At 43.6% G+C, this 23,952-nt stretch overlaps 1 protein-coding gene across 13 annotated transcripts in view; it reads left to right on the top strand.

Moving 5' to 3' along the window:
• The window catches only part of LOC135916642 (MFS-type transporter SLC18B1-like), a 71,553-nt gene extending 52,787 nt beyond the window's left edge, over positions 1–18,766 (top strand). For 8 of the 13 annotated variants that reach the window (XM_065450068.2, XM_065450071.2, XM_065450069.2 and 5 more), the window contains 5 exons: positions 986–1,074; positions 2,585–2,680; positions 15,179–15,256; positions 15,336–15,429; positions 18,345–18,766. In XM_065450068.2, coding sequence (XP_065306140.1) covers positions 986–1,074; positions 2,585–2,680; positions 15,179–15,256; positions 15,336–15,429; positions 18,345–18,485 — 498 coding nt within the window. In that variant the 3' untranslated portion in view covers positions 18,486–18,766. Of the gene's footprint in view, positions 1–985; positions 1,075–2,584; positions 2,681–7,713; positions 7,856–15,178; positions 15,271–15,335; positions 15,430–18,344 lie in introns of those variants that run through there. The other 5 variants (XR_010569008.2, XR_010569007.2, XM_065450072.2 and 2 more) reach the window with 5 other exon arrangements.
• The last annotated feature ends 5,186 nt before the right edge of the window (positions 18,767–23,952 follow it).

Raw genomic sequence — 23,952 nt, 5'->3', positions numbered from 1 at the left:
TGCGATGCAACTCGAGAAATAATACTGAAATGTCAAAGAATGTAGGAGAAGAAAAAAAGATTGAATCGTCGCGAAGGCATATCACAGCACCCGTAGACGTCGAAGTCTCTACAATGAAATTATGTTTGACCAGCTCTGATAGCGCCCAGATAATGGTTGCTTGTATACTGTCATATGCTCATATTCTGCGGCCTAAAGCTCATGGCACGGTGCGAAAACGCGCTCGCGGCGAAAGCGAAACCGTGCGCGGACAAGCATGCAGACGCGCAGTCGGTCGCTGTGAATCTGTGCGATCGCTGCATTGAGGTTTCATTTTATTATGCTCTATTTAGTTATACAAACACTATAAGAACATATTTCGCATAGTTTGCTCTCAGCGGTTGCCTACCTTTCACGCAAGAAGCCGGTTCGGGAGACTCCATCGCGGCGACTGTGCGCAGTGGCGTTCACTGTACGTATTCGGTAAAGAGATAGCCTCTGCAGACGATTTTGTCCTTTCAATTTGTCCAAGATTATTATTTAGACAGTAAGAAACTTCCCTCATTTCGAACGTACTTACAGAAATACACGGGAGAGCTCGCGCGTGGTGTTTTCTGTGAGCACTGACAGCGAAACCTATGAGGAGCGCGCCGCGTGATCCCTCATACTACGCCAGCGAGGCGCTTGCTATGGCGACTCCGTAACTCCTCGCCGCCAATAGGATAAAATCTGTATAAGCATTGTATTTTGCCTATGCAATTTCACCTCTTTTGGCCAAATGCACTGTATCATTCATGTTTTACTTCTTGCCATATGTGTATATCTGTTTCGTATCGATTGCAAATATCATTGTTGAAATTATTTAAACCTGTTTTCACCGATATTTGTGAGTATATAATATATTCCCAACCTGTGAAAATCCAACTGGGATTGACAGTATCTGAAATAAATAAAATAAAAAAAAACATTGCAAGATTTCTTGTTTCTTGTTCTTTTCTCTTCACAGATGGAACCATTCATGAACTTTTTCGGGATGTTGCTGTCCACGATAGGGTACATCATACTCGGCCCAATACCGATCATACCAATTCCACCGTAAGCAAAAGTGCCTTTGCACTTTCTTCATCTTATGCGTATAAACCTGTATACGTACATCTCATGTGTATGAAAGGCGCTTGCGACTTTATACAGCCAGCCAGCCCTTATAGGCTCAGAACTCGTATAAAGTTTTTCATGAAAGCTGCCTGCGAACAGCAACATGTTGTTCGAGCAGCGAAGTCACCAAATCTCCTTTAAGACGATCTTTGCATTCCACTAAGGCAGCGCAGACTGAACAACTTTTGAAGCAGCGCATTTTCCCGCTGTATCACACGGGCATGTCGGAATCCTTTGAACTGAGAGCCTGTTAAGCTAAAAACTGTCAAGTGACCGCCATGTTACATGCGATTCAAGAAAATTCATTCCGTAGACAGTCTGTCAAGTCAGTGGAGGAGCACTTTACCTCAACCGAAGGGCTGGAAGACGATAAACAGGCGGGAGCAAGCATTTTCTTCCGCATCTTGGTCACACTAGAGGGCCAAAAATTAAAATCTCGCAATTATATAGCACAACATCTATTCACTACAAAAAAACACTCATGAAAGAACAATGCAAGAAACGCTGCAACGGACAGCCTGTAGCGGCTCTGCCATGGGATGAATCGAAGTTGGTGTGAAGCAACACGAGCCGATCACATTCTCTTTCTGTACCACCACCCGTCATATTGTTTCCAGACATGTGTCCATGGCTCTATTTATGACAGGGAACATAAAAATTTTAACTTCACAGATTCAAACAATGTGCTATACTAACACAGCGAACATCAAAACAACCTGTAACAATGCTAAGTCTGTCTTGCTTTAATCGCTTAAATTTGCAGGGAGATCATTTCTGGTACAATCCCGTTACTGGGAGGGAGCAGTGACGTCACAAACGCCTGGCGTCAGAATAGAGAAACGTCGCTAATTCTTTCACCTTTCCCACTCAGAAGTGATGCAATTCTCCGCGCTCGGTGAAGTCTGGAAATAATTAGGGCTATCTACAGGAGCGGCTACATGAAGATGTCCATGTGACACAGCTGTTAGCAATGTGCATGCAGTGTGTGATCCTCGCAATAAATAATTCGAAGCCCGCCACGCGCTTCACAACTCGCGTTCGGGTATATACGGTGCCCTGCAGTACTTACGGTGCCCTGCAGTATATACGGTGCCCTGCCCTGCAGAGCATAGAAAACCATACATTGCGTATATAGCCGCCTGTTTAGATGCATATTGTCTGCCTTGCGTCTGACAATGCAGTTTTAATGTTGTTCACTATTCTCGCTCATTGGTTCCTGATACCCAGATACGATGTGGAAACTGTAGCGCAGGCAGACAGGCAGGCAATGAACTTTATTTAGGTCCTGAGCGCGTCTCAGAAGAAAAAAAAGAGTTGCTATGTTATTATTTTGTGTGCGGCTCTTGTCTTCTGGACCTGCTGCATTTCTTCCTAAAGTATCAGTCTCGCGAATGACTGTTTCACATGATTTGCTGAGAAGCTGTGCCATGTGCTCTTCTGCGCGTTTCAGGAACGTTTTCTTCGTATACATCTCCCAGGTGTTCATCGGCATCGGCATGGCAGTCACATATGTCAGCCCCTACATGCATGCCCTCAGACATGTCATGTAAGCAGCCAATTATCATTTTTATTTTTATTTTATTTTTGGCCCTAACGGAGCGAAATGGAAAGCCTATTTAGGGCTAGGTTGCGACTGTAGCTTCGTGATTGCTTTACGCGCACAGTTTGCAAACTTTACAAACTATAAGAATGGCCCCGTATTACAATCTAGATTGCCCTTCTTTTAGTACTCTTGATGTGCTTGATTTAGCCACATGTTAAATTAGAGCGACGTTCTATTCCTAAGGAAACATACTACAGTCGAATCTTCTTGCAAGGGAGTTGGATGGGGGCGAAATGCGAAAACACTCGTGTACTTAGATTTAGGTGCACGTTAAAGAACCCCAGGTGGTCTAAATTTCCGGAGTCCTCCACTACGGCGTGCCTCATAATCAGAAAGTGGTTTTGGCACGTAAAACCCCATAGTTTTTTTTTTTTAAGGGAGTTGGATTCGACAGACCAATACCTTCATAATATCCGACAATCATTAAAAGCAAGTATTTGTAACGCACTGATAGTATCATCACAAAGCACTACATATCTAACTTTATTACATCCGACAATTCCTCATGTCCATGTTCGTTATGTAGAGGTGTGACTGCAATTCGCTTTATTAGTTTTTATATTAAATTCACATCCCGGTGGCAGGATGATTTGACGACATTAAAACAATAAGAAAGACTGCACATTTAGTAATGTAATTATGTCAGCTTGATGTACTATTATCTAATTCTCTAGGCAAATAACTAAATTTACCAGAGTACACAATGCTCCCAACTAGTTCGTCCTGTACGGTATAGTAGAATGTCGCAGCAGTTAGCCTTTATGGGCGTGTTTTAAAAGATCCGCAAGTGTTTCGTCAGGTGGTGGCACTGATTCATCGTTATGTGAATGATCCTGATTGAACAAATTATAATTGACAATGAGAAAGGCGACGTTATTACCAAGAGTAGTGTTAGGAATGCTGATAGCCAGAGATGCAGAAACGAAGGTGGTTGAACAAGTCGAACAAATCGAGCAAGCTCTTCGCTATATATATATATACGAAAGGGTTCGAAGTTAATCAACAAGTGTAAGACAGCTGACATAAGGAAGTATAATATGGATAGAATTCAACATGCTCTCAGCAACGGAGGCAGCCTAAAACCAGTGAACAAGAAACTAGGAATAGGTAGGAATCAGATGTATGCGCTAAGAGACAAAGCCGGCAATATCATTACTGATATAGATGAGATAGTTCAAGTGGCTGAGGAGTTCTATAGAGATTTATAGAGTACCAGTGGCACCCACGGCGATTATGGAAGAGAGCATAGTCTAGAGGAATTTGACATCCCACAAGTAACGCCGGAAGAAGTAAAGAAAGCCTTGGGAGCTATGCAAAAGGGGAAGGCAGCTGGAGAGGCTCAGGTAACCGCAGATTTGTTGAAGGATGGTGGGCATATTGTTCTAGAAAACCTGGCCACCCTGTATACGCAATGCCTCATGACTTCGAGCGTACCGGAATCTTGGAAGAACGCTAACATAATCCTAATCCGTAAGGAAGGGGACGCCAAAGACTAGAAAAATTATAGACCAATCAGATTACTGTCCGTTGCTTACAAAGTATTTACTAAGGTAATCGCAAATAGAATTGCAGGAACACCTTAAACTTCTGTCAACCTAAGGACCAGGCAGGATTCCGTAAAGGCTACTCAACAATAGACCATATTGTTTGTTTGTTTGTTTGTTTGTTTATTGGTTTCTTTCCAATACAAGGAAAAAGCGAAGGGAGAGCTAAAGGCTACTAGCCTGACGAGGCCCTCCCTCCGCATACAGTTTCGACAACATTACAAAAGAGATTTGAGAAAAACAGCACACACATTTGTAGTTACACTCTACACAGTTCTATGTCATAGAGGATCTAGTTCATATCACTGCACACAAATATATAAAACAGATTTCTTGTCATAGATGTGACAGAACGGGAAAAAAAAACATATGAACGCAAATGCGAAATGTCAATCATCGTAGCGAACATATGAAAAAAGAGAAAAAAGGCGACATCCAACACACAGTAAAAGAGCATTGTTTTACAGACAAACGCTACATATGGTTTTAAATGAGATGTCACTGGTAGCGAATTTCTTTCTCGATAACCATTGTTTTGAATGTTTTTTTCTTAATCGATTTGTTGAGGTCGACATCATCTGGAAGTTTATTTAGAAGCACCGGAATTTGGTAATTTAAATGTTGTTTTCCATAATTCGTGCGTGTTCGAGGCTTTCTGCGCTCTTGCCTTCGAAGGGCGAGCGTGAGTGTTTCAGCGGGATTGCTAAATGCATGTAGTTTATGTTTTTGTACATACTGCAATAACTTGAAGCAATAAATTTCATCAGCTCTTAGCAGAGAATACTTTACAAACAGTGGACCTGTTGGCAAGTCTTGTGGGTGTCCTGCATATCTTTCGAGTAGGCGAAGTACACGCTTCTGAAACTTTAGTATTCGGAGGTAGTTTCTACTAGAGGTTGTACCCCAAACCAAAATACAGTAGGAAAGTCTGGAATAAAAGAGAGTATAATAAAGAGAAACTTTAAGCCACAAAGGTATAAGTGAGCTTATTCTATACAAGCAGCCGAGCGATCTACTGAGCTCCAAAGCAAGATTATCAATGTGGGTGTTCCAAGACAAATTTTCTTGGAACCATACTCCCAGAAATTTTTGCTTCACCTCTTGTTTTAACGGAGTGCCCCGAAAGGTAATATGAATATCATTCTTCATTGGCTTGTTAATCGGAGCGAATATAATATATTTGGTTTTATTAGTATTCAACTGTAACCTGTTGGCATGTAACCAGTCAGAAAGTGACTCCATATACTTATTAACAATCTCCTGAAGCTCTGTAAGGGTACGTGCAGTGAAGAAAATATTCGTGTCATCTGCGTACATTATTAGTTTAGGGGAATTATAGATGCTACAGAGATCATTAATATAGACTAAGAATAATAGCGGTCCAAGAATAGAGCCTTGAGGAACACCTTGTTTAATTACTATTTTTGTAGTCGTTCCTTGGTGGACACTTACATATTGAAGCCTATTGCTTAAGTAACTCTCTATCAGTTTAAGGACGACGCCGCGAACACCGTATCTTTTTAGTTTAATTAATAGCACATCATGACACACTGAGTCAAAAGCTTTTCGTAGATCTACAAACAGTCCTAGCGTGTAAAGCCTGTGCTCAAAGTTATGTATAATATCATGCTTGATACTGAGAAGTGCGTCCTCGGTAGATTTTCCTTTTTGAAATCCGAACTGCATGTCACTTATTACCCCATATTTCGCAAAGAATTTTTCTAGTCTTATATTTATGGCCCCTTCAAATACTTTCGATAGAACAGGCAGGACCGAGATTGGCCTATAGTTGCTTATGTCTCCTTCAGCACCACCCTTGTGAATAGGACAGATGCGGGCTATCTTGAGCGAGTCAGGGAAGATTCCAGTCTCAAACATTTTATTTATTATGTCTGCTAGGATGGGGGATAGGATTTCAGACACATGTTTAATTGGCATTGCTTTAATTTCATCAGAACCAGAAGCAACATCATTTCTAATCCCATTGATAAGTTTGTTGATTTCGTGAGGAGTTACTGGTGCGAGAACCATAGAGTTCACTATCGTAACGCTGTTATCAACCAAGTTATGCTCTTCATCATTTTCCTGCTCGTACACTGCGCTCGTGGCAAAATAGGCGTTAAGGGCGGTGGCCGCTTCAAGACCGGTTAGTGTGCCAGTAGGTGTGACTATTTTTAGTACGGTACATTGTTCTTTCTTCCCAGTTAGATTTTTTACTTCATTCCATATTTTCCTAGGATCCTTACCTATTTTGGCAAAAACCTGTTCATAATATTCTACCTTAGCATTTTTAATTTCACTGCTCAGTTTATTTCTATACTGTTTGAAAGTGATTAGGGCATCTTCTCCTCGCGTTTTTAAAAACATATGGAACAAACGGTTCTTTTTTGTTATTTTCTTTAATAAGGAGTTGTTAATCCAGGGCTTCCGTATTCTTTTACATCTTGGCCTACTCAGTTCCGTTGGAAATGCTTGATTGTAGCATGCAATAAGTTTATCAAGAAAAATATTGTACGCCTTACTAGGGTCGTCTTCTTTTAATACGCATGCCCAATCAACGGTAGCAACCAGAACGTAAAAGAGTTTCAATGACTGATCATTTATCCTGCGGATGATCTTCTTTGGTACATGACTACGTTTACCACACAAAGAGGGGATAAGACAAAAAGCTGGAAGGTGATCACTAATTCCTAGCGTCAGCAATCCAGCAGCACAATTCGGTGGGTGTATGTTCGTAATACATACATCAAGCAAAGTTGCAGTATTGGGTGTCACTCTTGTTGCTTCGACGATAGTGTTTACGCATGCGTAAGATGTGACTAATTCTGTCAGTTGTCTTGAAGGGGCATCATGCGATAGCATATCTATGTTGACGTCACCCATTATCACGAAAGACAGACCAGTACAAGTAAGGTGTCGCAGTAGATTGTCTAGGAACTCGAAGAAATTTGTTTTGTTACCTGCGGGTGGCCTATAGATAACGGCAGCTACATTATTTTCCACATGTATGGTAAGGCACTCAACATCATTGTTAACGACCGAAAAATCACGCAAAACTTCATGAGACATAGGTCGTTTGATGTACGCGGCTACGCCACCGCCCCTTCCATGCGACCTAACAGCACCTTGATAAGCATAGTTTTGAAAGAATGGGGGTTGTTCTTCAACTCTTAACCACGTTTCTGTGAATAACATCAAATTAAATTCAACGGTCAATGAAGTGAAGAAGTCGCGTAATTCTTCTTGTTTGTTTCTTATACTGCGCACGTTCAAGTGGAACACTCGCAATTGGTTTGAGTAGTCTCTGCCAAAGAATTGAAGGCGTTTATAGTATAGTAGTGAGAAGAGTTTAAAGCTGCCATATTCTTGCTTGTTGCTATTTCTGGCATGTGGTTAATCACTTCACTTAGTTTCGCGGGACATTTTTTCCAGGTCACTCGTAGCGTTTATCCGCAAAGTTGCAGACTGTTCGTCCCTTCGAGCAAAGATTTTGCCACCGTTTGTCCACACAAACTTCCAGCCTACTTCACGCTTTTTCTTTGTCGCCGCACCGAGAAGCTGCTTACCATGACGGGTAAGATGCTCATTCACGTAGACTGGCTTAGATTCTTCAAAACCCAGTTTTGTAGTGTTAATCCGGATTTTTCTGGCCTTCTGAAGGACAGCATTGCGTTTTGTGCGTCGGACAAAACGAACGATGATATTTGTCTCATCATGTCTTGCAGTCGGCACTCTGTGGCATGCATCAATGTCGGCATCGGTAATTTCTTCATCCACAAGCGCACCAATCTTTTTAATTATGATCACTGGCTCGCCATCAAGTGGCACTCCCTTAATTTCGAGGTTATTTCCCCTCTGGTATTGCTCCAGCTCCTCGATGCGGCGTGACAATCGCGCGTTTTCAGCTTTAAGATCTTTATTTTCTTGAAGCAAATTATGAATGTCATCTCTTAGTGTCCTTAGGTCCTGAATGTCTTCTTTCAGTGTCTTTACATCTTGCAAGCTATCTTTGATTGCCCTGAGCTCAGCTCTCAGCTCCCGCCGCAAGTCCTCAATCGCTTTAGCCGTTTCCCCTGGCATAATAAATCGATGCAAAAGTAAACAAATATTTACAACAAGTAAATCAGCAGCAGACTAGGCCACATGTACATTCGGCAAGTGCGTTCGGCAGCGGTGCACTGGTATTGTTTTGGAATAGCAAAGGACAATGCTTACCTGCAAAGAGCAGATATGAATCTCAGTGACGTTGAACACAGGTGCACCGCTGCCGAACTGCCGTGAGGAAGGATTCGGCGATCCCTTTTAAGCCCAGCAGAAGATGCTTGCAGCCCTCTGTCGTCGCAAAACCAATGCTTGCGGTTAACAGCCGATGTCTGGGGGGCGTCAGTCTTGCCTTCACGTCGATCCCAGCAGTGCGGTCTGTGCTGGCCGATAGCAATCTTCTACGGCTTCTGCGATGAAAGAACTGCAAAGAGCAGATATGAATCTCAGTGACGTTGAACACAGGTGCACCGCTGCCGAACTGCCGTGAGGAAGGATTCGGCGATCCCTTTTAAGCCCAGCAGAAGATGCTTGCAGCCCTCTGTCGTCGCAAAACCAATGCTTGCGGTTAACAGCCGATGTCTGGGGGGCGTCAGTCTTGCCTTCACGTCGATCCCAGCAGTGCGGTCTGTGCTGGCCGATAGCAATCTTCTACGGCTTCTGCGATGAAAGAACTGCAAAGAGCAGATATGAATCTCAGTGACGTTGAACACAGGTGCACCGCTGCCGAACTTCACACTATTCACACTATCAATCAGGGGACAGAAATGTGCGGAATATAACCAACCCCTATATATAGCTTTCATTGATTGCGAGAAAGCGTTTTATTCAGTATGACGATGACGCGAAAGAAAGATGCTATCGAATATGATTACAACATTAAAGGCACTGGGCTTCGAGAAGTGAATGAACAAACATATTTGGGTGCTACGATTGCGTCAGACCTCATATGGGATACGCACATTTCTAATATTACTTCAGTGGCTCTGTGCAATCTCTTTTATCTTCGCAGATGCCTCCGGCTGGCCCCTGAATATACCAAGCTCTTAGCCTATACTACCCATGTTAGACCGATATTAGAATACGCTAACACAGTGCGGTTTCCTTATACAGTCACAAACATTTAAAAAGTGGCAAAGGTACAGAGGAAGGCTGCAAGATTCATCTGCAACAAATAGATGTATAAGCGCACTGATTCTCCCACAAATATGTTTACACATTCTGGCCTCCAAACACTGGCAATTAGTGCTAAACACGCGAGCCTGAAATTTCTTTTTCAGCTACTATTATAAAATTGACACATAATTCTACATGCGTCCATCAGAATCTCGCGTAACCCGGCACAAACATTCACACTCACTAAAAGAGTACTGTTGCCACAATGACACTTTCAAGTACTGTATTTGTCCACTTGCTGTCAGGGAATGAAATTGTTTAGATCTCTCGGTTACTAATGCGAATTCATTATCGGACTTTGCCTCAAAAATAGAAATATCATCTGTTAATGTCATAACGCTCTCACCGCTAGAGGCATTTCGCCATCATTGGAAGCATGTTAGTGGCTTAGCGCTCACAACAGAGTATATTCGGGTTTGCTATTATCTGCCTGTGTACCACTCCATGTCACGTACAATTTCTGTTAGCTCTTGCTGTTGGTTACTTTGTGTTATCTGAAATTATAAATGTGTGCTTTGTATATTGTTTCTATTATAAGTGTCTATACGTTATAAGCGTTACTAATGTGTTCACAGAATTTCAGCTCAGCATTCATTCATAATTATCATTAAGGGAACTTATTCTGTATACCTTTAGCTCCATACCTTTGCGATGACTGTCACTGATTAGATTCCTGTTCCTATTTCGCCGTGTGGTGCTGACGTATTATTATACCTGCATGTACAATGTGTGCGCCCACCTGCTATGGTCTCGGAAAAAGACTGGCAGTATTGAAAATAAATAGATAAATTGAATGCGCGGCTATGACATTGAATGATTACACTGCATTATATTCATTCTAGACCAGCCGCGGCGACTTAGTGGCTATCAGAATCGGTGCAGCTTGTGCTTGTTCTTTCAACATATTGACAAATTGTAGTGGAGAAAAACTTGCACAGAACATATGTGAGACAGTAGACAAGCGTTGGCACCAACAAAGGTTTATTTTCTGCTACCCGTGTTTATGCTAAACGCTCATCGTCATTACACATGTGCCATTCGCTTTCTTAGGAAGGTTAACTCCTTATCTCAAAGGTGCACAGATGGGTTACTCACACGCCCAGAACTAAGTCTGCCCTTATTATTTCAAATGTAAGCTGTGACGTCTTGTTGCTGAGCACCAGGTCGTGGGTTCGACCCCTGACTGCAGCGGCTTGATTCCGACGGAGGTGGGATGCAAGAACGCTCGTCTGCAAAGCACTGGGTGCACAATTAAGAAAGAAGAAGAAGAAGTGTGTTTGTGCGGTCGCTGTCTTTGTGTGGTGCTCTAATTTTTCCGTTTTTTTTTGTATGTTTACGATTACCACTGACGACGACGATTGACTAACAAGACGTCTGGCGAAGATTCAGCGAGCCAGGCGCCTTACAGGTACGACGTTTCATTTTTGAGGACCTGGCTATTAACCTTTCGCTACGGTGGTCGGAAGCCGAGAACATCGTCACGAGCCTTATGCTCGTCCAAGTGTATCAAGCCATATGAATGATGCTACAGGCCGTAATGAAAAGCCTGGGGCCTTGCAAGCGTCACAAAGCTTCATAAAGCCGGCACGTTTGGTTCTGAACAACTCGGAATCAACTTCGGCGAATTCAGGAATAATGGCTGACGGCGAAGCCGAGACCAAGAAACCTCGCCTAGAAGACAGCAAATATGATGATACAACATCGAATTATGAGCTAAGTGATGAAGAAGAGATGGGTGAAGATGCACTATTTACTTTGGTCACGTACAAGAAGAAGCGAGCAGAAGGCATTCCAGTTGTCTTTCGCCCAAAAAGTGAAGGTACTACTTTTTGGCAAGTAAATCCAAACCGAGTTTCTGCTGAAATAGTTTCCGCTGCCAAATAAAAAGTACAGTCTTTCAGGACGAACAGAGATGGAAGTTTCAGTGTCAGCGTTGCTTCCTTAGCATCCGCAAAACGTCTTTTGATGCTCTCAAGTATAGGCAGCCTGGAAGTCAAGCCCTTCATCCCAGAGTCATACACGCGAAACGTTGGGAAAGTAAGACATGTGCCACTGCAGTATACACACGAACAACTCCTAGACTTCTTGAAAGACGCGGGAGTTATATCGGCACGCAGACAGGTAAGGTATTCCCGCCAAGAAGATGGAGCAGTAAAGTCACATCCACTTCACACGGTAATTCTGACTTTCAGAGACGATCGCCCTGTTCCAGGAAGAATTTACCTGGGCTTCACCAGTCATCCCGTCGAGGAATACCTAGGACCAGCACTTCGTTGCTATAATTGCCAGAGATTTGGGCACATGTCGAAAACTTGCCGCAGCACATGTCGATGCAAAATGTGCTCAGAAGATCATGACCACAAGGAGTGCAAGTCACGTCTTCAACCTAAATGTGCGAACTGTGCGATGAACCATGCCGCCTCCTTCTCAGGCTGCCCTCAGAACAAGGCAGCGGCACAAATGCGTCGACATGAACTTATCCATGGAAGACAACCGCGACGCAACGAACCTGCCCCAAACCTTGAGTTTGTTCATCCAGTGCAAGATCACCCACAACAGCGGGCACCGGAACCACCACAGCCAAGAGAATCAACAAGCTATTCCTCCTCGAGAGAACAAGCGACAGTGCAATCAAGAGACCATTCACGAGGATCACAGTCAAGCGCCCAATCTTATGCATCAGTGCTACGGAAACCCAGACGACAACAGGCAGAAAGTAATACACAAGAAAGCTCCAATATTCACACACATTCTTCTCAGCTACCTTATGCACCTACCACAGGAGTAACGCCAGCTAATAGCGAACATACCACCGCATCGGTGACACAAATGATTTTCCCAATGCTTTTCGCAGCTCATAAGGCAATCCTATCTGCGCTGCCGGAAGCAAACAACCTACCAGAAGTGAAAGCCTTGTTGTCTCTGGAAGCACTGTTCTGTCAGCAATCCGGGCCGAAAGTGCGGCAGGCAGTACATGAATAACCGCTACAAAAATGTCGCTATATTTCAGTGGAATGCCAACAGTCTTCGAAGGAAGTGTGCTGACTATCGTAAACTGCTTGTGCAATACAACTTTCCAATACTTTGCATTCAACAGGCAGGAATCAATGACTACTTTCGCCTCTCGAATTATGTGATATACAAGACTTCACGTCAAGGTGCTGTTAGCAGAGTGCTCCTGTGCGTCAGAAAAGACCTACCATCTTATCAAATTCAGTCCAGTGACTCGGACTTCCCGGAATTCATCGCATGTAGAGTATCCTTTGGCAAGCTCTACATAACAGGGATTAATCTTTACCTACAACCTTAAAACCTGATTTCAGTAGAAGCGCTAGTGGATATATTCAAAATAGCTCATTCTAGTGTATTTATATGTGGCGACTTCAATGCACACAACATCATCTGGGGCAGTGATCATTGTGACGCACGTGGTAACGTTATTGAGCTCGCCATAGATAAATGAAACTTGGCTGTTTTAAACGATGGGTCGCCAACATTACTTCGTGGGTATAATTATTCAAGCTACATAGACGTTACCCTGTGTTCACATGATCTAGTGAATGGTGTGGGATGGACAACAGATATGGAAACGCACGGAAGTGATCATTTTCCCATCCTTGTAAATCACCCTAGCATGCACTATGATTTCAGGCGCTACAGCAGACTAACCAACTGGCAAGCTTTCCGGTACCGCCTAACGGATCAAATTAATCGACATGCAACAGTGGAAATATTTACAGAACTTTTGCAGGATGACATGAACATATGCACAAAGAAGGTCTCAATTCCAAAAGATTATGCTGCAGTTGACGGAGACTATGAACACCTAAGAGCCATCAGACGCCAATCCGAAAGCGCGTACCGACGCACTGGAAATTTAGAAGCATACAGAAATGCTCAGAAAATACACAAAGTAATGCGCAGATGCATGGAAAATTTAGGCAAACGGAGCTGGCGCGATTTCTGCGGCACACTGTCTCCTCACACGTCTGTCCCACGAATTCTTCTAGTAATTCGTTCTTTAAGCGGACCTGTAACACAGAGCTTCCCATTTCGTGCTCTCGCTGTAGCTCGGGACACATGTCGCAGATGAATTTTGTGAGCTGATTTCCCGACCGGCTTTTTCATCGCAATGTACAGAATTTTATATTTCAGTAGTGCTAGCTAAGCAGAAAATTACTGCTTGCTACTGGACCCAACATCCTCAATTAGATCATACTTTCACATTAAGCGAGCTTCAGTGTGCAATTGCATCATGTGGCCAAAATTCTGCTGCTGGGCCGGACGGCATTACGTGCAATATGCTAAGAAACCACGGACCGACAGGTACAACTGCTCTCTTAGATATCTATAATAATTTACGGATAGAAGAAACTGTGCCCGACTCTCGGAAAGTCGCTCGAATCATACCAATTTTGAAAGCGGGTAAGACACCCTTGTGCCTTGAATCCTTCCGCCCAGTAAGCTTGACAAGTTGTTTATGCAAAGTAATGGAGAAAATGATTGACGCGCGACTTCAATGGTGGTGTAATCAAACAGATGTGTTGTCCAACTATTTAGTAGGTTTTAAAAGCATAGATGCACAATGGATGCAATATTAGATATAGTAACCTGTGTGGAACACGAGCGTGCACGTGGAAACATGACAATAGCAGTCCCGCTCCCAATATCGAAAAATGAGTTACGTTGCTTTATAAGAACAACGTCTTTCAAAATGTGTAGAAACACTTGGTTTGACAAGCATTCCAAGAGCTCGGACTTATACCATATTGATCCGTTCATTGAATTCTAATTTTCATTATCATGAACATTTATCATGAATAATCAATAAACAGAACTATATAAACCCTTATTCATCGATTAAAGCTAGCCACTGCCTGCACAAAGCATTTCTTACACAGAATTGGCCGTGCGGAAACCCCCGAATGTGATTGTGGATTTGTAGATGAAGGTATATATCACCTCCTTCTAGATTGCCCATGTCAGGACACACCAAGATGCCGACTTAAATCAACCCTAATTAAACTAGACCGCAGACCCTTCAGTTTAAAGAAACTTTTGGGTCCTTGGCGAACAACGTCTTTGCAGAAGAGCGCTTTAAGAGCACCAAAGACTTTTCTTGAAGACAGCGGCATTGTTGGACGTTATTAACGCTTTTGTTGTTACTTTCATTTCATTGTCGCTGTATATATGCATGTATTTGTGAATTATGTCATGTTGACTGTTTTGCTGGGACTGTACGTGATAGTGCGTTTACGCGCCGAATGTATCACCCGCTGATTAGAGACTGTGTCATTAGGCGATTGTATCGCTTGTATTTTTGAGACTTTTATCTACATAACTGTGGAGACATTTACCTTGTATATTGTATGTACCATGTGTTTATTATGTCATAGTCTTCCTGTGAAAACGTTGCGTGATAAGTCCTAGTGCTTCCGTGAAGAGATTATTTCATATGTAATCTTGAACCCTGTATGCTGTATGATGGCACCATTCAAGAGATAAGGAGTAACCAGCGCCTTAAATTGTGCGTCAACATCTCCTTATATCATATGAATAAAAAAAAAGAGCCCCAGTTGTGAATATCCAGTGCCTCCTTTTCTTGGTGTCTCTTGTAGTTAAGTTGTGGCTTTCGAGACTTAAAAATCCGTAATCTAATTGTGGTCATTCTGTTCGACAGTGAAAACGCTGGTTACCCCGACAACGAGAAAACCCACGGAGTAGTCACAAGTGCCACATACCAGTTCATGGTCCTTGGGTAAGCGAAAAAAGGTTAGCATTCAATACCACAGCTTCATTGATCGCTGACTCGTTTATTTTTGCCACCTTTGCTCTAGCGCCGTCGTAACTTCTCCCTTGGCGGGCTTTGTGACCCAGAGGCTGGGCTTTCCATTTTCCTCCATGATTTTCGCCGCTTTTCTGGCTTTTTGGGTAAGTTCCATAATGTATTGTAAGGCAAAGGACATTTAAATAAAAGAGTATTAGCTCATTTGTGTTAATATGTTAGCTTAGGAGTGTAAAATGGAAAATAAAGTGTGTGTGTGTGTGTGTGGAGTGTTAGAAGGTGGTCACGTGGTACCAGCAGAGAAGGGAAGGGCTAGCATATATATATATATATATATATATATATATATATATATATATATATATATTATGCCAGCTGTTATTTGAAAAAAAATTACGGCACAATAGACGCCCTGTCGTAAACGAAAACCTAAATATCATATATGCCAGCACTTTCGAAAGTGGAACTCTCTGCGCCAGGGCAGTTTCAAACTTTGAAACCGCTATATATATATATATATATATATAAAATTATGGGGTTTTACGTGCCAAAACCACTTTCTCATTATGAGGCACGCCGTAGTGGAGGACTCCGGAAATTTTGACCACCTCGGGTTCTTTAACGTGCACCTAAATATAAGTCCACGGGTGTTTTCGCATTTCGCCCCCATCGAAATACGGCCGCCGTGCCCGGGATTCGATCCCGCGACCTCGTGCGCAGCAGCCTAACACCATAGCCACTGAGCAACCACGGCGGGTAATATATACACACACACACACACACACACACACACACACACACACACACACACACACACACACACACACACACACACGCGCACACACACACACACACACACACACACACACGCACACACACACACACACACACAGGTGCCCTTCGGCTCGAAGTGGCACGACATGTGTCGAGTGAGCTCCTGAACCATACTTTGCAATTTGCAATGTGGCGAACGCGGTTTCAATCAGGAATCCTGATCCTCAAAGAGCTGCGATGAAATTCCAACGTCATTTCTGTCGTCTTCACGGATAAACCGCCACTGCAATTTTTGCTTGGAAGCGTAATTATCAATGACTATAAAATTAAAGTTACCTTGCGTATAGACTTCACCGGAATAGATAACATTCTTTGTTGCTGTTATTGCCAATAATCTAATAATCTTTAGTGTTCTTTTATTATTTCATTTTTTCCTCACGTCGTGATGAGCTAGGAGTTTGTGTGGCTGCGGGGGTAATGAGTAGCCAACAACGCAGTCTCCTTGCGAGCCTCGAAGCCTTATGATAACTTTTTCTTTGCTTGAAGAGGGCGCTGGTGATAACAAGCAAGCGGCGTCGGCATGGGCGTTGGTGATGATTCACGCCTATTGAACAGGCAAACAGACCCTAGTACTTCCGACAAGGAGTACGAGAACTCACTTAACAGCTTCGCTGTTTCTTTATGTATCACTTGCTCAGATTAACACACATCTGCGAATTTCTTTTTTGTTTTGTTTATTTTGTCTGCAGACAAAATAACTTTTATTAATTTTTTATTAACCATGGTTAATAAAAAATTCACGTAATTATAGTTGCAATTTAGATTGAATAACAAACAAACTCGAACTGCGACTCGTTTTGTTTACGTGGTGGTGACCTTCACGCAGGTAATTGGTCGCTTTCCCCTTTCCGCCGGCTGGGTGTTCATCGCCCATTCCCCACCAATGTGGGATAGAAAGCTAATGAACGTCCTTGCGGGTTCTTTGGCTTTGAGGCTGTAAAACGTGAAAACATCGGTCGTTGATACGAGGTCATCATGCATTTCCTTTGCGAACGCTCTTGTTTCAGCTCGCAAATAAGAAGCGCTTGTTGCCGCTCTAGATGGAGATGACTCGCTGTTGCAGCTACTGATTCTGGGACAGTTATCTACGATAACCACATAGGGGCAAGGGCCTTTATGACGCGCCGTTGACCTTTTCTAGGCCTTCTTTTTATTGTGCGACAAGTTGAGACAGCTGTCCCGCACTCCTTGTGAGAGCACATTTCTCCGTTTTACTTCTTCTCTTGCTGTCTTTCTTTTTCTCCATTATGTACGGATTGGCTAACCTCTCTATCTCTCCCTTTTGTTATAGGCTTCCTTCACGAAGAAATTAGTCGTTTTCTACTTTGGACGCCGTAAATTATGCTTTGTAATTCTTTTTTTAATTGTGACACCATGCCATTTGGCACAGCTTTGTAATTGAAAGACGAGCATGGCCAGTAACACTAACAGGTCTGCTAGTGCCACAGCCTTTATGCGGCAATGGCACCTAACTGTGTTGTGTTCTTTTGATGACGTGGGACTAATTTAAGAAAGATACGCTCCCCCTCTCCCTTCTCCCCAACACACACTGCACCAGCATGATGCAGCAAGAAAAGAAAAGAAGTCGACATTTCCTGCAAAGTCAGACTGGATAACAGTATCATGTCCTTCTTAAGCGTGAAGACAAGTTGCATAATTTCTGACTTTCTGGCAAATTGAGCACGTCATGCTTCTTTCTTTTCTTGCTTGCTTTCTTTCTTTATTTTCCGTTGTCGCTTCAGAAAAATGCCGAATTGTAGTTACGTTTGTGTCTTGAAGCAGATTTCTATCGTTTTTTGCGAGACACTCGCACGGCAAATGTAATTTGCAGTATGTTCTCACTTTACCCGGCAGCGGGGTTCTACTGTCGAACGCAGTGTCGCAACTTCTCTTTCCGGTGGGCTGCGGTCATATTTCTGTGTACGGACGGAATGCCAAACGCCAGTGCACTACGGTTTAAGTGAACTTCTTGAGCAAAACCTGAGGTGGCCAAAATCATCCTTGAAGCAGAGTCCTGAACCCTCCGTAATGGCACCTATCGTTGCCGACACACAGGTGTAAGGCTTGTGTTCGAGTCACGCTTATTTACGAGATTATGAGATGTGCTCTGTTAAAACTTCCAGCTTTGGGTAGCGTTGAAGGGGTGAGTGAATGAAGGACCTTCGGTCGCTGACTTCTTTCTTTCTTAATGTTCTTTCTTTTCCCCTCCCCCTGCTCCATTTTGCAGACCATCGTGACGGGTTTTGTGTGGTTGCACCTAGATTACTCACTGTTCTGCAAGCAGCGACCACCGAGCTACCAAAAACATCCTGTTCTGGAGGATGAAGGAAAGGCGCAGACAGCGCCCAACTCTTCGTGGTCTTACTGAAAAGTATCAGTCATTCGCGATGAGTACTCCTCGTCTAGAAGTGCTGTATAGTGCTCCAGTACTGTAAATAAGCAAAACTGGACACATGAAACCTTATCTGTGATTTCACGCGGTATCTAGTGTGGTTGTGAGTAGCACGCGCTGAAGCGGCGCGGACAGGTCAGGAACGTGCGCATAATTCTGCTCACGCTTAGATAAGAGTTCTTTTTTTTTCAGCAGAATTGATGCAAAGAGAAACGTGAAAGTATCGCAACCAATGCTGAGTAAAAACGTTGCAAGAAGGGTTGTCTAAAGTGAGTCATTTTTGGCAAACTTGATGAAAGCGGCCGTTTTGTCTTGTCAACCAACATCATCATCATCATCATCCCGGTTACGCCCATTGCAGGGCAAAGGCCTCTCCCATACTTCTCCAACTACCCCGGTCTTGTACTAATTGTGGCCATGTTGGCCCTGCAAACTTCTTAATCTCATCCGCCCACCTAACTTTCTGTGGCCCCCTGCTACGCTTCTCTTCCCTTGGAATCCAGTCCGTAACCCTTAATGACCATCGGTTATCTTCCCTCCTCATTACATGCCCTGCCCATGCACATTTCTTTTTCTTGATTTCAACTAAGATGTCATTAACTCGCGTTTGTTCCCTCACCCAATCTGCTCTTTTCTTATCCCTTAACGTTAACACCCATCATTCTTCTTTCCATAGCTCGTTGCGTTGCCTGCCATTTAAGTAAAACCCTTTTCGTAAGCCTCCAGGTTTCTGCCCCGTACGTGAGTACTGGTAAGACACAGCTGTTATACACTTTTCTCTTCATGGATAACGGCAACCTGTAGTTCATGATCTGAGAATGCCTGCCAAACGCACCCCAGCCCATTCTTATTCTTCTGATTATTTCAGTCTCATGATCGGGATCCGTGGTCGCGACCTGCCCTAAATAGATGTATTCCCTTACCACTTCCAGTGCCTCGCTACCTATCTTAAACTGCTGTTCTCTACCGAGACAGTTAAACATTTCTTTAGTTTTCTGCAGATTAATCTTTGGACCCACCCTTCTCCTTTGCCTCTCCAGGTCAGTGAGCATGCATTGCAATTGGTCCCCTGAGTTACTAAGCAAGGCAATATCATCAGCGAATCTCAAGTTACTAAGGTATTCTCCATTACCTCTTATCCCCAATTCTTCCCAGTCCAGGTCTCTGAATACCTCCTGTAAACACGCTGTGAATAGCGTTGGAGAGATCGTATCTCCCTGCCTGACGCCTTTCTTTATTGGGATTTTGTTGCTTTCATTACGGAGGACTACGGTGGCTGTGAAGCCGTTATATATGTATTTCAGTATCTTTACATATGGCTCGTCTACACCCTAATTCCGTAGTGCCTTAAGACTGTTGAGGTTTCAAACGAATCAAACGCTTTTTCGTAATCAATGAAAGCTATATATAAGGGTTGGCTATATTCAGCACATTTCTCTATCACCTGATTGATAGTGTGAATATGGTCTATTGTTGAGTAGCCTTTACTGAATCCTGCCTACTCCTTTGGTTGACAGAAGTCTAAGGTGTTCCTGATTCTATTTGCGATTACCTTAGTAAATACTACGTAGGCAACGGACAGTAAGCTGATCGGTCTATAATTTTTCAAGTGTTTGGCGTCCCCCTTCTTGTGAATTAGGATTATGTGAGCGTTCTTCCAAGATTCCGGTACGCTCGAGGTCATGAGGCATTGTGTATACAGGGTGGCCAGTTTTTCTGGAACAATGTGCCCACCATCCTTCAGCAAATCTGCTGTTACCAGATCCTCCCCCGCGGCCTTCCCCATTTGCATAGCTCCCAAGGCTTTCTTTACTTCTTCCGGCGTTACTTGTGGGATTTCAAATTCCTCTAGACTATTCTCACTCACATTATCGCCGTGGGTGCTACTGGTACTGTATAAATCTCTATAGAACTCCTCAACCACTTGAACTATCCCATCCATATTAGTAATAATATTGCCGGCTTTGTCTCTTAACGCACACATCTGATTTTTGCCTATTCCTAGTTTCTTCTTCACTGCTTTTAGGCTTCCTCCGTTCCTGAGAGCATGTTCAATTCTATCCAGATTATACTTCCTTATGTCAGCTGTCTTACGCTTGTTGATTAACTTAGGAAGTTCTGCCAGTTCTATTCTAGCTCTAGGGTTAGTTGCTTTCATACATTGGCGTTTCTTGATCAGATCTTTCGTCTCCTGCGATAGCTTACTGGTATCCTGTCTAACGGAGTTACCACCGACTTCTATTGCACACTCCTTAATGATGCCCATAAGATTTTCGTTCATTGCTTCAACACTAAGGTCTTCTTCCTGAGTTAATGCCGAATACCTGTTCTATAGCTTGATCCGGAATTCTTATAATTTGCCTCTTACCGCTAACTCATTGAATGGCTTCTTATGTACAAGTTTCTTCAGTTCCCTCCTGAAATTTTGGCTAATTCGAATTCTTACCATCCTATGGTCACTGCAGCGTACCTTGCCGAGCACGTCCACATCTTGTATAATGCCAGTGTTAGCGCAGAGTATGAGGTCTATTTCATTTCTAGTCTCGCCATTCGGGCTTCTCCACGTCCACTTTCGGCTATCCCGCTTGCGGAAGAAGGTATTCATTATCTGCACATTATTCTGTTCTGCAAACTCTACTAACAACTCTCCCCAGCTATTCCTAGAGCCTATGCCATATTCCCCCACTGACCTGTCTCCAACCTGCTTCTTGTCTTCCCTGGTATTGAAGCCGCCCATCAGTATAGTGTATATTGTTTTGACTTTACCCATCGCCGATTCCACGTCTTCATTCATAGAGGCTTTCGACTTCCTGGTCATCATGAGTGGATTTAGGGGCCTAGACCTGTACGACCTTCAAATTGTTCCTCGTATTGAGTTTCACAACAAGACCTGCCACCCTCTCGTTAATGATATAGAATTCCTATATGTTACCAGCTATATCATTATTAATCAGGAATTTGACTCCTAGTTCTCTTCTCTCCGCTAAGCCCTGGTAGCACAGGATGTGCCCGCTTTTTAGCACTGTATGTGCTTCTTTTGTCCTAACCTCACTGAGCCCTATTATATCCCATTTACTACCCTCTGATTCCTCCAATAACACTGCTAGACTCGCCTCACTAAATAACGTTCTAACGTCAAACGTTGCCAGGTTCAGATTCCAATGGCTGCCTGTTCGGAGCCAGGGTCTTAGCACCCTCTGCTGCGTCACAGGTCTGACCGCCGCCATGGTCAGTTGCTTCGCGGCTGCTGGGGACTGAGGGCCGGGGTTTGATTGTTGTATTCATATAGGAGGTTGTGGCCAAGTACTGCACCAGGGTGGCCAATCCTGCTCTTGTGAGAGAGTGCGTTACCGGTTCTGGTCACCGGGATCAGGCCGCCCTCCAGGCCTGTTTATGCAATTTTATTCGCACGTGGATTTTTTTTTATCCGGTGGGAAATTGCGTGGCACCGTGATTCGAACCATGGTCCTCTTGCACGCGAGGCGGATACTCTACCTTTTCGTTACCGCAGGAGTTGTACGTCTCATTTAACCTACTGTGGTGCCTTCGATAAGTCAAGGTCAACCAATCTGATCTCTGTTAAACCGCACAGATGGCACTCAACTGGAGAGACCTGGTAGTTTATGGCCTGCACATGAGCGCCCATAAATAATAGAGGAGAAAATATTTTTTTAGTGATAAACTGCAAGAAAAGAGATAAAAAAGGAAAAAAAAGAAAACAAAAAAGGTAGAGAACAGGGAATTTGAACTCGTGACCCTTGGATGTTGCCCGGAGTGATAGCTCAGCCGGTTGGTCCGTCAGGCCCCAGGTAATATAGAAGCAGCATAGCTCCTGTCCAGAGCCTCGTACTTGCGCGGTAAGAGACTGATGTCCGCGATGGTCGATTTTTGCTATTCCGAGTGGTTGGAAGACATACTTTCTTGGAAAAAATGGCCGCCCATCAATGAGAGGGAACTCGAGTGGCTCTAGAGACTAGAAAAAGCTTAAGCAGGTGCGAGCCGAGCGCGGCACGCTTAGCGTGGGAAAATAGCCCGAGTAACTATCCCAAGGACTGCGGCTCACGAGAGCGAAATGCCTTTGTCTAATTATCTAACTATACCAACCAACATGCAGGTATCTAAAAACGAGGGCCGCGCTCCCGTTGAGAACTGTCCAACTGACGCGAATGATTTTTTTCTGGTGGAAATTATTTATGGAACTAAGGACGGGCTGTCTTAGGTGACTCAGTGAAAGGATGGATAAGTGAACCTGGAATGAAAAGTGAACCAATAATGGATTCTGATCGATTCACCTTGGCTCAGTTCGTTGTTCGCAGAAATTATGTTGGAAAGGCAGGCATGCGGCACCTTTCAACAGAGCGCATGACTGAATGTGGTAAACTTTTACCAGCGCGAAGATGAGACGAAGGACGAGGAACACGAAGAGACACAGACGAGCGCTCGCCGACGACAGCGTTTGTGTTTGTCTCTTCGTGTTCTTCGTCCTTCGTCTGGTTTTCTTCGCGTTGGTAAAACTTTGCTTCAAGATCATGCAAAAACTAACTCGCACCCCAGTCCTGCTAAATGAATATGGTAGTACGTCACTTCCATCGCAACGAGAAAACCGCATGGATAGAAAGGCACAGAAATGATGGACGGGTAAAACTCTGTACGCACGTATAAAGCATGAAAAAGCAATCTATCGAAACTTTATTACGACTCTGATCGTGAATTTATTTTAGAGGGCAGAAGGTATGCATGAATAAGTCAAAAAAGCGATTTAAAAGGTCTTAAAGAGGCCCACCTCAAGAAGCACCTCCTTTCCCAACTGCGCAATTTTAAAAAATGTGGGATGCAGTGAACCACGTAGCAAGCAGGAAACGAAGCAATCAATACCGCACAAGGGGCGATAACAGAATATATGCTGTAGTCCGACGCTATATGAACATATATTTCGCAGAAGCAGGTGCGTAACTGCAGTCGGGACATATAGAATGTAGCAGAAAGGATACAGAAATTAGTGGTTAGGGGCACACCATCTTCTCGCCCGTTAAGAGATGACACCGAAGTAGCAATACTAATAGAAAAACTAACACAAATTGTACAGTCTTATACAGTCTACAGTATACAGAACAGTATACAGTCTGTATACGGACTACGTTTCACACAACCGTGAGGCTAACTATACAGGCTGTTTAAGGGAGTTCTTGTGGTACATTGCATGCTCCAACACCGTAGGGAGTGAAAAGTAATTTCGTGCTCATCATCCAAAGGTCGGAATTGTCAGGAGCGCCGCGGGAACCGCAACGCACAGCTGACAGACACATATATGATGAAGGTGAAGGGGCCCGTTTACTTTTGCCAAGAAGAAGAAGAAACTTTAATAAAGAATAGTCCGGCAGTGCTTGCTGTGGTGGCCTCAGTTGACGGCTCGAAGTCCTTGGACTCGAGCGGCATCTTCGGC

Source organism: Dermacentor albipictus, chromosome 5, assembly GCF_038994185.2.
Source record: "Dermacentor albipictus isolate Rhodes 1998 colony chromosome 5, USDA_Dalb.pri_finalv2, whole genome shotgun sequence".
NCBI classification, from domain to species: Eukaryota; Metazoa; Arthropoda; class Arachnida; order Ixodida; family Ixodidae; genus Dermacentor; species Dermacentor albipictus.
This window is presented reverse-complemented; position numbering and strand designations above follow the sequence as displayed.